Source organism: Pholcus phalangioides, unplaced genomic scaffold, assembly GCF_987345545.1.
Source record: "Pholcus phalangioides strain wild (caught in Gottingen) unplaced genomic scaffold, Ppha-v1.0 ptg000009l_1, whole genome shotgun sequence".
NCBI classification, from domain to species: Eukaryota; Metazoa; Arthropoda; class Arachnida; order Araneae; family Pholcidae; genus Pholcus; species Pholcus phalangioides.
The window spans coordinates 55,323,127-55,337,654 of NW_028301602.1; the positions used below are offsets into that span (position 1 = coordinate 55,323,127).

The 14,528-nt window shown below is 34.6% G+C and overlaps 1 protein-coding gene across 2 annotated transcripts in view; it reads left to right on the top strand.

Moving 5' to 3' along the window:
- Window positions 1-14,528, top strand: part of LOC149083333 (cytoplasmic aconitate hydratase-like) — a 51,523-nt gene that overhangs the window by 36,436 nt on the left and 559 nt on the right. For both annotated transcript variants that reach the window (XM_089236562.1, XM_089236563.1), the window contains 5 exons: window positions 37-141; window positions 6,056-6,198; window positions 7,745-7,892; window positions 11,270-11,392; window positions 12,238-12,423. In XM_089236562.1, coding sequence (XP_089092688.1) covers window positions 37-141; window positions 6,056-6,198; window positions 7,745-7,892; window positions 11,270-11,392; window positions 12,238-12,423 — 705 coding nt within the window. The remainder of the gene's footprint in view (window positions 1-36; window positions 142-6,055; window positions 6,199-7,744; window positions 7,893-11,269; window positions 11,393-12,237; window positions 12,424-14,528) is intronic.

Sequence of the window (14,528 nt, forward strand, 5' to 3'; positions counted from 1 at the left end):
CCTTTTGTATATTTAAATTGTATATGTATATTTCAGCATGGTAACCATCTCTGGAACTCATTGAATGCACCAGATTGCTTGTTGTATCCATGGGACCAAAAATCAACCTATATCAAGTCTCCTCCATTCTTTGATGAAATGGTGAGGTTATGAAATTAGACTCATGTGTTATGTTAGTCTACCAAAAATAATATAAAAATTTCTTTTTTGAATTAATGGAGTGTAGATACAGTGAAAGTTCAATAAAACAATATTCTGTGGACCAAGGGAAATATTGTTACAGAGTGATTATCATTATATACAGAATCATCATCATGTGCCACTAAGCTCATACCACTGCTGACACCTCACAATTTGGCATTAGTTTTAATGTTGGAAAATGCAGTCAAACCTTGTTGGTGGGTCATCCTGATGCTGCTTACGGGTCACTTTTTGGAAACTCTGATTACCCTCTATTTGTTACTCTAATATTATTAAACTCCTAATAATGCATCCTTAAACTTCACTTAACATTTGTGAAAGCAACCATTCAAACATTCTCATTAAAATCAGAAATTTTTCATACAATAAGTTCAACTGTCACTTATTAGTGCTTTTCTCACCATTCGACATAGCATGGCTCCAATATGGGTAAGGCTAGTGTGGTTTGCCTGCAGAGCCCAGTTAGGGGTAACTTAGGCAAAGAGTTCCCGTCCAGGATTGAATGAAGCATGACAAAGATTCCCAATTTTTATCTGATCTTGATGAAAAGTTTGCTTTTTCAACTCATTATTTTCAAGCAAAAAAAATTTTTTTCACTGGGGGAAAAATAAAATTTTTAGAACTCGAGTCAAGAATTTTTTCTTAAATTTTGTTTCTGGTTTCCAAAAAACCAACTATCATACAATGCTATGATAATTTTGTTTACAGAAATGCAAGAAAATATTTCTGAAGTGGTGATATTTCAATGCCATGGAAAAGCATATTGCACAAGGCTTTAAACAAAAATTTTCAAACAACTAAGATTTTGAAGACACTTCCAAATGATAGAGAGGCCAGTCTTGACCCATCACGACAACAAAATTTTCACTTTTTTCTCACTTCCCGCGTTCTCTTCATAATTTTAAAAAAACCTACTTTAAATTTATGAAAATGGAATGGGGGTTATGAAAATGATTTAATTGCATCATTTTCATCATATATCAGCAATATTTAAGTAAATACTGTGGCCTATTTTGCTTTCATCTTTTAAAAATGAATAAAAATCTTATTGAGCCAAATAATTTTAAAAAAATGCAAATAACATTTGAGCATGCTTCCTTTTTATTTTAATTAATAAGTGAAATTAGAATTTTAATATTTTTTTATAAAAATCTTGATTTATTTATTTTTTTAATTAGAATAATTTTTAAAACTGAAAAAAACATTTAGGGTCAGGTGATGCCATCTTAAGCTTTTATAATACAGTGGAACTTCAGTTAACAAGCTTAGTTTGTTCTGCCAATGTGCTCATTATCCGAATTGCTCATTATTCAAATTAAACTTCCTCATAGGAAATAATAGAAACTTGGTAATTCGTTCCACAATTATTCGTTCATATGAAAATTACTAATAAAAATGTCATTCATTCAATAATGCAACACAAGAATGATATAAGAAATAATACAATAAAATATTTAAAAGATAATAATGCCATAAATAAACATACACTATGATAATGTTTACAAATTAACTTACTCTAAGGGACCAAAGAGAGAGGAAGACTATACTTTGTGACGATTTATGCTTTGCACTTGCTGTCTGTGAACTTACTCTTTTTTTTGTGACTTTAGAAAAGAACCCTATCTGTGACACTTGCTTTTGCCTTTTTTTTTTTTGGTTTTTTCCAGAAATGGAAAATCACGCCATTGTTGGATTTTTTGCTCGCGTGGCTATATCTTTATTTGGGATGGTTCTCTTCTAAAAAGTTTTTCACAGATTCCCACTTAATCTTATTTGAAGTGAGACTCTTCATTTCTCGCTTCGTCTTCCTCAGACAAGATCCTGTGCATAAGCTCGCTCTTGTGCGCAATAGATATCCATCAGTTCATCTGTGGATATGACCATGCTCCTCCACTATTTCTTGAAAGTCAGGCTCATGCACCTCCATTCCCATGGTCTTCCCTAAGGACACAGTGTCTTCAGAAATGGTGGCCCATTTCAATACCTCCTAGATAGCTTAAAGCCTCAGTATGTGCATCCGTGCGCATCTTACGTCACGAACGTTGGCGGCTAGTTAGGGGCTCCTGCAAGTTGTCTCACCAGCAATAAACTTCATTTCTCCATAGATAGTAAGGGTATAATGCTTTACCTTTCATCTCACTAGGCTATATCATATCTTAAAAACTTGTTGCACGATAATTAATATTTTTGAATAATTAATCACAGATTAATTATTCATCCAGGTTAGCATTGCCAACAGAAAAAAGATGTTGGGTCATCTGATGGCCATTGTATTGTATTTGCGACACAAGGATGGTGTGTGGTTTGCCAGAAAACAATGTATAAATGCTACCAATGTGACAAACGGGTCCATCAAATATGTTTTCTTTCTTATATCACAGACATTAGAAAAAAATTGAATTTTCTGTGCACACACACATTTTTATGTTAAAAAAACCAGTATGTGTTGCAAATTTGAATTTGTAGTAGAAAATAGAAAATTTTGAGTGATTTATTTTGAGTACTCCAGAAATAATTGTGAGAATATAGGCGATACCAGTTTCCACTTTCATTTTAAACCACATTATAATAATGGTAATATTTCTTGAAAATAACTTGATTAAAAGAAAAAAAATTTCGAATTGAGGTCATCTTCAAAAATGAAATTTGTTTATATAGTCCCAAAAAAATATGAATAGTATATGCTCTAGATATCTATATTCCAGGATAGAACAGAAATGGGTATAAAAACATTGGACTATTATTTATGTTTTATATTTACATTTTTATTATACTATGATCTACTCATATTTAAAAAAAAAGAACTTCAGACCAAAATAATTCTCTGAAAAAAAAAAATAAAGTAATGATAATGAATAGTATATTTTCCTGAAAAATTATTTCAAAATGTAAGGAAATAAATACTCTCGAATATCAAAAAACACATTTTATTTACAATAAGAATTTTCAGGTTTTACAGCAAATGAAATAATTTTAGAGCCGCATTACATAAATACGTAATTCAATCCTTCGAATCCCCACTTGTTGTCTTTGATTTCATCAAGTTTTGGTTCATTAAGGGCATTGTATAATATTTTATCATGCATATATATTGTTTGTAATTTTTGTGATTGCATTTTTAGTTGTGTCACTATGTTTTAGTAATATTTGACATCCATACTTGTTATGGGCATCTTTTTCTCAGCCACCTCATTGGGCATTTTGCCTGTTGTGGCCTTGTATTTGTATTTAATTTTGTGTCTTTTGCTTTTGAATACGATATGTTTTATATTTTATCATTTTTCTTTTGCAATAATTGCTTAAAAGGGGGCCGTTAGAGTATTAAGTCAGCAAATTTTTTACCATTTTTGACCCCCTCCTTGTCACCAAAATTTTGTCAGTTCTGCCCCCTACCTCCTAACCCATATTGGTGGGATCAGAGTCGTATGTGGGGAGGGGAGCAAAAATTTATTATTTTACTCAAAAAAATTGTACAAACATTAAAATTTCAAAAAAAAATTATATATATGTTATTATAATAACTTTCTGTTAATTTTAATGCTACTTGAAAGCTAAGAACTCAAAATTTCTTTTTAAGAAATTCATTGTAACACACCCTCTAAACCACATATGGTAAACCCTTGGTCCGCGTGGACCAAATGTGGCCCTGGGGGTTACAATGTGGCCTGTACTACTCAAACCTAATTTTGTAAAAATGAACTAATCCGCACATTTACAAATCGCTTATGTCACCCGTGACACAATTCCAGACCATTTGAGTGGCCTGTGACACATTTTCAGATCACTGAAGTAGGTCCGTGCACATTCACAGATCATGTGAATGACATGTGACACAGTTCCAGAACACCTAAGCAATCCTTAGCATATTTGGAGATACCTTGAGTGATATGTCAAACAGTTTTAGAGCACTGGTGCGGCCATACATCACTCAAGTTACCCGCCTCACATTCCTTAAGTGATCCATGGCATAATCACGGATTAATTATTCATCCAGGTTAGCGTTGTCAACTGAAAAAAGATGTCTGATCATCTGATGGCCATTGTATTGTATCTGCGACACAAAGACGGTGTGCAGTTTTCCAGAAAACACTGTATAAATGCTACCAATGTGACAAACGGTTCCATCAAATATGTTTTCTTTCTTATATCACAGACATTAGAAAAAAATTTGAATTTTCTGCGCACACACACATTTTTATGTTAAAAAAACCAGTATGTGTTGGGAATTTGTAGTAGAAAATAGAAAATTTCGAGTGATTTATTTTGAGTACTCCAGAAATAATTGTGAGAATATAGGCGATACCAGTTTCCACTTTCACCTTTCCCCAAGTGGCAATGTTCCATTTATGGAATATCATGAAAAACATTTTTACTAAAAGGACCTCAAATTCCAAATTTCAAAACAATAAGTGACTTTGTTCATAGTTCGGCCTTTAAACAGTTAAGGCCTTTATGGTGATATATACATATGCATACCGCTTGGTACATGTACATAACTTGGTCCAGATAGTCACATGGGGATTCCCAATATATTCAAGAGTTAAATGAAAACTTGACCAAAAAAACGTAACAGATTTCCATCACACAAAATCATAAGCAATTTCTGTTGCATAGAAATGAGCACTTTTTGAGTTTGTGATTTTACATTATAGAGTAGATTATGACAGCATGTCAGCATGGAGAGGGATTCCTAACTCAAAGACAAGACAGAGAATGCACTATATATTTTGGATCAATTTTGTTGAGAGAAAAAATGCTTGGCACCAGGCCCGTCATTTGGGGAATCGGGGATCATTGTCCCCCTTCCTGGCTACACTAGAAATGGTAAATATATATATACATACATATATATACATACACTAGAAAATACACTAGAAATGGTAATATATATATACATACATACATTGAGTACAGAACATTCTTTGCCGCCCCCCCCTTCGGAAAAGTTGAAATGATGGCCCTGCTTGGCACCTACGAAATTTTGCTGGTGCCTAATTTTTTCTTATTTGTCTAACCCTGGTATGAATTAATTTAAATTATAATCAATTATCAAGACTGCACTTAGAAAAAAACATGCAAACTTTTAGTGAAAAATATTAATAAAAATTTAACTTGTATTCAAATTGATTTACTCAACTAAAATATTTGATCACAATTAGCCCAATTGATAAATTTGTTTGATATTGGCAGCCTTAATTAATTAACTGCCTTATTTTTAAAGCAGTAGGGGGCTGCAATGAAAGCAAAAAAATATTCGATGATACAGGTTATTGATTTCATATTGTTCCGGATAATTTTTCACAAGTCCTTGAAATAAGCAGAGGAGGGGGAAACTTTACAGACCGTTACAAATTTATTCACAGAACAGCAATTTTTACATGTATTTACAAGCTGAGATACAAGCTAACCAGATCAGAGTTCCCTTATCGAGCATCTAATCCAACAACTCTCTCCCCTCTCTATTCTTTGCATCATTTTTATAGACTCGTCGAACCTTCGAGAGACAGTTTCCAGATAATTCTATTTCGTAGTCCCAAGTTGGTGGCGCCACTTTCTGGGGGATGAAATCTTTCAGAACATTCTCCACTAATCAGATGATGGTGCGAGGGAAAAAATGAAACTACACCAGTATGTCGTTTTATCATAAAACTGGTATACTTTTTGAGGGACCCTTTAAAAATTAAATTATGGTCAATGACCCTTAGCACGATTGACCATTTACAGATCATAACAATGTGCACTAAGTGTGAATCAAAATTGTATTTTGATTTTATTAATATTATTTTTATTGTAGCAATTATACATAAGTTTGAAAAAGTAACTGATTCCTGATGACTTTTTTTTTGTTTTGTAGGCTGTTGTTCTTCCACAAATCACAGATATTCAAAATGCCAGAGTACTGCTGAATCTTGGCGATTCCATCACAACTGACCATATATCACCTGCTGGCAGCATTGCTCGCAATAGTCCTGCAGCTAGATATCTTGCCAATTATGGGTCAGTCGATTTAATATTGAAATTCATTGATAAATAATAATAAAATTTCTTCTGGAAGATTTAATTTAATGGGGCGTTGGAGTCCAAAATAACTATAATCTGTTTGTGGTTAACTTGGCAATAAAAGGAAGGGTAAAGAAGGTATTCTGGGGCCACAGAATATTTGTTGAGAAGTATATATATATATATATATATAGAAGTTTTTATAGTTATTTATGATTTTGGAAAAAATACAGAAAAATATATTGTTTGAAACTGTAGCCTTGGGCATACACAAAACTTATTTTCGTCCTTATAGCTTCCAGTAGACCATGGCGTTAAATCTAAAATTTTGTGTTCTATAACATGTTACAAAATTGCAGGATGATTCAAACATTTTTGGTGTTTTATGGTAAAAAAATAGGAGGCATTTCTAAGTTTTTACTACATGTGTTGAAAGTATCCATATATTGAACTTGGGTGGAATGGTTGATGCTTGTGGCCAGTGGCATCAAAGGTTCTATTATTATAATTATATCCCACTCTCCTACATAAAACTCAAGGCAAGCACCAAAAGATCTAAAACACTTGGCCCCTGCTTCCTTTGAATATACAGTGCAGCTGGCTGTTTTGATTGATATAGCTGTTCAATAGCCAATGTGTATGTGTTAAGTCTCTGCATCATGCAGAGGGGTGAATTTCAGGGTTGGAAGATTCTACTAAGAGAGGGGGGGGAAAGGGATGAGTGCCCTCTGTGTGTGGTTGTTTATTGGATGGTTTTTTTTCTGTCTGTCACTGAAGGTATCTCTCTCTCAAACTATAAACAAAAATATAGTCCAAGGAAGCAGATTGATGACACTGAAAAGCCCCATCAGAATTATTCCAAAAATCCACCAGAAATTCCTCATTTTAGTGTTCTTAGATAATTACTGTAAATGTAATGAAGCCCAAACAGTTTTAGCCTTCCCAATAGCTATCAGAACCAATAGAGCAGACATGGATTGTATTTACCATTTGGGACAACTATGCACCATTCAGCCAAAGGAAGGTAGATGATGTTGAAAAATATTCTACACTTTTAGTGCTACTTACTGCACATCAATTTGAAGTAAATTCCTGCTATAAATATAAGATAATCATTTTTTTTTCATTACTTTTCAATGTACTTTAATTTCTCTGGTTCATTTATTTCCTGGGAACAAAAGAAATTGTTTTTGTTTTCAAAAACCACATTTAAATTTCTGAAAGTATTGATAATAGTTATTTTTCTTCCATCATCATACTTACTACTGAAGTTATTATGCAATTTTTTACATGTATTATGTTTAGCTTTCCCTTCACTTCAAAGTTAACCACAAATGGACTATAGATTTTTTTTAGAAGTGAAGGGAGTGGGGGTTGATTTTTTTCCCCTCCAACTTGATGCATGCACATGGCTATACTCCATATCATTTGGAGCAGTATAAATATGCATTATATATATATTGTATATATTATATTATACACACACACCATTCATATACAACCAATATACTGAAGTATTCAATTATATATATATTTTTTCCAGTTTAACGCCAAGAGAGTTTAATTCATATGGTGCTAGAAGAGGTAATGATGCTGTTATGGCTAGAGGAACATTCGCTAATATCCGTTTACAAAATAAGTTTATTGGAAAAGCTGCTCCTCGAACAATTCATTTTGACAGCAATGAAGAAGTAAGTTATATATTTCCTAGATGTTTCTCCATCAGTTTATTAGCTCAATAATGTTTCTTTAAAGCAGCATTATCAAGAATGGCCAACAGAAATAGACTTCATTTTGTAATAAATTTCATACCTTTGGGGCTGTTATGCCATGTTCCAGGCTTCTTTGAAGCAGATGTTTCGTCCACTACTGCGGTGACATCTTCAGTGCTGTTTTTGATGAGCAAGGAGACAAAATGACCTCCTTGGATGGCCGTTGTCCATTGATGCTTTTGCTGGAGACTCAGAAGTATCGAATTTGTCGTTGAGATGTCAAGCAAGTGACGTGTTGATATTGATGGGACGTGGCAGCTTCTGATTGGTTGGGTGGGGATCAGAGTCTTCAAATTTTAATTGGGGGGGAGGGGGTCCGAATTCAGAAGAATTTATTTTCTAATCTTGGTATTTCGGATTGTCTTGGTGCCATATCTTGTTTAAGTACAGCCCTTCTTCTTTCCTGTTGAAATTATCTTTGTGCTTAACGATCTCAATAGCTTCACAGTTCAGTCGGGAATAGAAATATGTTTTTGAAGAGAGGATATCGGTGTGTTGGAAGTGGATATCATGTCCCTTGACGAAGGCATGTTCCATGGAAAAATCCATGGAAGGTTGCTACTCAGGCCATCGTGTACGCGTGGCAGAAGTCTCTCCCAAAATGAAATGGACTCATTGCTATATTCACAGACAGATCCCTGCATCAAAAATGTTGCCTCCAAATTTACTAAACGTTCTTGATGAAGAGATCAAGGTTTTCAACTTTGTCAAGGTGAATCCTATCAACTACAGGTTGTTTAAATTGTTGTGGGCAGTGCCGCCTTAACGCATGGGGTCCCGGGGGCCTCAAGAGAAGAGGGAGTTTCACAAAAATGAGATCTCGTTGAAATTTTCTAGAATGTACCTAGTAGAGCCTCAGAAAAACCACTTGACCCGGGGGCCCCATGATGCTCTTAAGACGGCCCTGGTTGCGGGAAGATATGGACATCCTTCACAACGCTTTGCTGTTGTACACCGAAGTTTGGTGACTGTCCCGAGGTTAAGTCCTGACGTTGCTGTTCGAACTTCGGAACAAGGTAGCCCTTTTTTTAAGAAGTGTTTAAAACACTTCACGATTTCTTGTCACAAGCCAAGCTAAATTTAACAGTTGGCCACTTGGAAGGATTAAAATCCTCGTTTGAAAAATATTTTTCAGAGACGGAAATGGGTGATCAGTGGATATCTAATCCTTTCAAAGAAGACTATTTTCAACTGGCTTGATTGTCGATCCCAGAAAAAGATAAATCGCTGGACCTCTTATCAGATACCCCTCTGAACATTCTCTTCAATGACGGGATGGTGAACCTAGTCAGTTTTTGCCGCGGTGACGAATACGTTGAACTTTCTAGAAAAGCCATAATATTTTTGTTGCCGTTTGTTAGCACTGAGCTTGTTGAACGGCCGTTTTCTTCGTATACTTACATAAAAAATAAATATAGAAGCAAATTGAACGCTCCGATTTGAGTTTGTATCTCACTCTTTTGAGCCTAATTTTTTAAAAAACTTTCATTCAATACAGTCCCAAACATCACATTAATTGTTTTCCCAATCTTTGCATTAATTTGTTTGCTTACTTGGAAAATAAAAAAAGCTAAATAATGAAAAAATAGACCATTTAATTTAATATTCAACATGTACCTTTTTTTTCAAGTTTTCCAAAAACTGTAATGGGTGAAACAGATTGGGGGGGGGGGGGAGTCCGAAGGAATCAGGGTTGGGGGTATGCTGAAAGGAACCGAGCCAGCTGGGGGTACGCAGACTGAAAAAGGTTGGGAACCACTGCTCTAAGCCATACAATGATAAATCGCATAAAGGCCCTTGGCCAGCAGACCAAATATGGCCCGGGGGGTTATCTGATGCGACCTGCCCTCCTCAAACCTAATTTTGTAAAAAAAAATTAACTAAGTGACACATCTACAGATCGCTTAAGTGTCCCTTGGTACAATTCCAAAACATATAAGCGGCCCTGGCACATTTTCAGATGTGAACAATGATCACGTGAACACTTAAATGACCCGGGACACAGTTCCAGAACACTTAAGCGATCCGTGACACATTTAGAGATCTCTTGAGTGATGTGTAACATAGTTTTAGAGCACTTAAGTGGCCCTCAGTGTAGTTCTACATCACTCATGTTACCAGCGGCAGATTCTCAGATTATTTAAGTGATCCGCGGCATATAATTATGGATCACTTGAGTGATGCGTGGCACAGTTCCAGATCACTTAAGCGGCCTAGACACATTTCCAGATCACTTGGATCCGAGAAAAATTTAGAGATCACTAAAGTGGCTCTGTAGGGCACTTATCAATAGGGGGATGTCACTTCAAGTGCCCACAAACTATCGAAAGGTTTTTCTCATTTTTGGTTCCCCGAGTAAGATGCTGTTGAAAATATTTAAAATTTTCATAAAGGGTGATTGATGACGTAAGCGAAATCCAAACCCCCCCCCCTTGTCATCTAAAGTCATCAAATCGGAAACCCCCTTCCCCTCCCCCCCATCGATGATGACGTAATACTTGAACGGCCCCTAAGGTTCTCTTCAAACTTGAATGAAATGAGAGGCAATCAAAAATTACTGTTTTTTTTCACCGAAAATAATTTTATATTCTCTTTATTCATAAGTTTAATCAATACAAATGTTGTATGGACGTCTATTTGTATGTCCATGTATTTTGTTATTCAATATTCTCATCCAATGAAGTTTGCAATAAGTCCAACTAACGACTTATTAAAATTTTACTTTAGTCGAAAAGTGAGTTTGTTTCTCACTTTATCTGTAACATTAATTTTTTAGGTCAATACGCGGTTTTTGCAAAAAGGAATTAGACCCTCAGTTTTACATGCACATCCATGTTTGATGGAATTTCATTTGGCTGTACCCAGCAACATTATCATGGTTGAACCACATTTTAGGTACACACAACCACACCAAGTTTAAAAGTACTAGCATACCAATTTACATACATACTTTCAAAAATCATAGTACCAAATGTCATTATATCATGGGGACCTTTTGACTGTTTGCTCGGGGGGCAATAATTTTCTTCTAATTTCTGAATTTTATCCTTTATTGGCCCCTTAAAAAAATTGTGTGTGTGTGGATAATAGTTTAAGAATCACTAGTCTAGGCTGTGCATACACATACGGTAAGAAAAACACATGCAAAACCACTGTTCATGTCCATAGTGGCATCTCACTAGGCTATGCAGGAAATTATAGGTCCTCTCAACTAAAAACATAAAAGGAAGCATTGATAACTGTTTGTTTTAATTTGAACAGCGATTAATTGGTGCTGTTTTTTTGGTTGATCATAGATGGATGTATTCGATGCAGCTGAAAGATACAGGTCTCAGAATAATCAGCTTATTATTCTCGCTGGTAAAGAATATGGCTGTGGTTCATCACGAGATTGGGCAGCAAAGGGACCATACCTGTTGGTTTGTATCTCAAGTAGTTTTTCCAAAAAACATATCCTTACACTGCATTTCTATTTATTAAAAACTAAATAATGTCATCAGTTCCAGAATCTGCTGTATTACTATTTTTATTAATGAATATGCCTCTGTATGTATGTATCTCAAGTTGTATAAATGTAAAAAAAATTAATATCAGATTTTGCATATTAATAGAATATATTTAATTGAAGTATTTGGAAATACAGAAAATTTTAATCATTTTTCTATAAATTAGCGAACAAAGGGAAAAATTCCCTCTTTACATTTAAGTAATCTTTCAGGCAGTTTCTCGAAATTCCATTCATTTAGTACTGAAGTACTGTTGGTTTAGAGGCAGAAAAACCAATTAATTTTGTAATAAAGCTAAAGGAGAAAAAAAATATATATATTGAGTTGCCACAATGTCCTGTGACCAAAAGCACACAAGGCCTTAAAAAATAGTTTTATCTCAGAAGTATGTAACACTGCTCAATATACATTTGGTCAGTTTTCCCTTGGACTAGTTTTAGCAGGGGTTTGAATGTTAGAATCTAGGGGATGTTCTTTTCTAGGAATGTTTAAAATATCAACTAATTTTTTAATGGTTGGTTTCTGTTTCAGTTTTAATTTTCACTTTTATGACATCTTCATCTACTACAACAGTTTATTCACTGAAGCGAAATATTCACAAATATTTCTAAGGGTATGTCCACACTTGCATAAACAAAATTGCACGACTCCTATTGCAATTGCCTACACAACAAATTTTCCATTTACACTGTCTTTTTTTTCAGTTAGTTTTTTTTCAAGTCTTTCACGAATAAACATTTGCATGTTTCTTACTTTAGGGTGTTCGAGCCGTCATAGCAGAAAGCTATGAACGTATACATAGGAGCAATTTGATTGGAATGAGCATCATACCACTCCAGTATCTACCGGGACAGAATGCTGAAACTTTAGACCTTACTGGAAAAGAGAAGTATTCCATACAAATTCCAGAGAACCTTGTTCCAAGACAAAAGACCACTGTTGAAGTGAGTTCTATTATCTGGCTTCTATGTCCATAATTTATTCTGTTACATTTTCATTCCTGGTTTTTTTTTTGTTTTTTTAATGTGAGCTCCAAAGTTTTGCCATGCATATAAGCAACCTTCCCTGTAATTTGTTTTTATTTGTACAAACTAATTTTTTTCACATCCCTCCTAGATAGAAAAATAGGGCATAGGGAACAGACTGGAGGCTCAGGGGAGCAGCTACAGCAAAAAAATTGAAAACCCCTGAGCTCTAGGATTTGTAGATGTAGGGTTAAAGCAGGCATCTTCAACCCATTGCTCGCAAATACCACAGTGCTCTCTGAAGCACCCAAAGTACTCGATGCTTGTTTCCTATTTCGTGCTCGCAAGCACTTGATCAATGCTCCAATTGAACACCTTTCACAAATTGCATTCAAAGATTGAAATCAACCGAATTTCATGCATTCGCTTGTCTAACTTGCTGTAAGGGTGCTCTTCTTTTGATGGTGGGTACAAGCAGTGCTCATGACTAGAAAAAGATTGAAGACCTCTGGGTTAAAGCATCACGTGAAAGTGTCATGCAGTAAACACTTTCACAGAGTCAAAACGATAAACTGATTTTTCTTAATTAACATATCTAAAAAACTAATAGTCCCAAACTTATGTTGTTATGTGGTATCCATCAAAATACCAACACCCAACAACGCATGTAAGGGATGTTACGGGGGGGGGGGGGTTGAAAAGTTGATGGTACTTCAAAGTATGATCAGTAGATCATAGCTGCCAAGTCACCTGAATTTTCCGGGAATCTCCAGAATTTCAACTTCATCTCTCGACCTCCAGAAAAGTTCTTAAATCTCCAAAATTTTTACAAAAATAAAAAAAATCCCTAATTGTCCCTGAAAATGTCCTACTTCATTTAAAAATATTCCTGCTTCTGAAAACAATTCCTAAGGAATTTCTTGTGGGGCATGAAGTCTTTTGCCTCTGTTTTTTTCCCTTTTCTAAATGACGTCACACGTCATAAATGGGGAGTTTTACAAACCCTCTGATGGTAACAAGAAAGTTGTTTGTCTTATCATTCGGGGAAATAGCGTAGCAGCCGATAGTCCTGGATAATACTTGAAGATTATAGTGACGCGCATGTGGTCAAAATTTCTTTTGTTGAAGTTACATACGTGCGATATAACAAAACACGCATACTGATAAGCAAAAACATATTTAATTAATTTTGAAGATACTTATTCCCCAATTGAATTTCCTTTCATCAAACATTCCAGAAAAGGGCAGACTTTTCCTTTTTGTGCAAGTTGTGTTACGGACATAAACATTGGTCATGGTGGAAAGACTGACGTCGTCACCCAATCATTCATGCAGAATGTTTGTTCACATCGTTTCTGATTGAACACAATATTTATTTATTTTTTATATCACAGTTTTGAAGTTTTGGCCCCCAATTTCACTTTTTTTTTGCGTAAGGATTTTATTCTCAAGGGTTTAACTTCCATGTGTGTAAAATCCATATTTTATTTTACTTCAATTTTTAAGTAGGGATTTTATTCCCTGTGCTTTAACTTTTCTGTGTGAAAAATGCCTATTTTATTTGGAAAAATCCTTTTTGTTAATTCGGGGAGTGGTTTTAGCATAAAATACGGGTCCACGCGAAAATTTCCCTAATTTTCATTTTCTGAAAGTGGTAAGTATGGTAGATAAATACATTTATGGAATCTGAAGATGATGAGCAATTGCGCTGAGAATTTCTTACACGTGGTTTTTCACCAAACATGACCATTTTGGTGATTCAGGAAACAAAATTGATTCAAAAAACAGGAAACAAAAGGTGATTCAAAATTTTAAAAAGTTTTTCAGGTCTTTTTTTTGCTTTACACCTAGTATGTGCATCCATATAAAAAAATCTTTGTTAGCTGAAAAATTTGTGAGCTGCAGCATTTGTTAGCTGAGATATCACTATTAAATTTTTATACGTCTGTGTCTATTTTTATTGCTTTCTTTTGTTTTTCTATCTGAAAACTTCAACTTTTTTCTAAGAATCCAACTGTTTATAAAAGGTATTTCAGCTTTATTTACTTATTTTCAATCTGTTATGTAACAGACATTTTTATCCT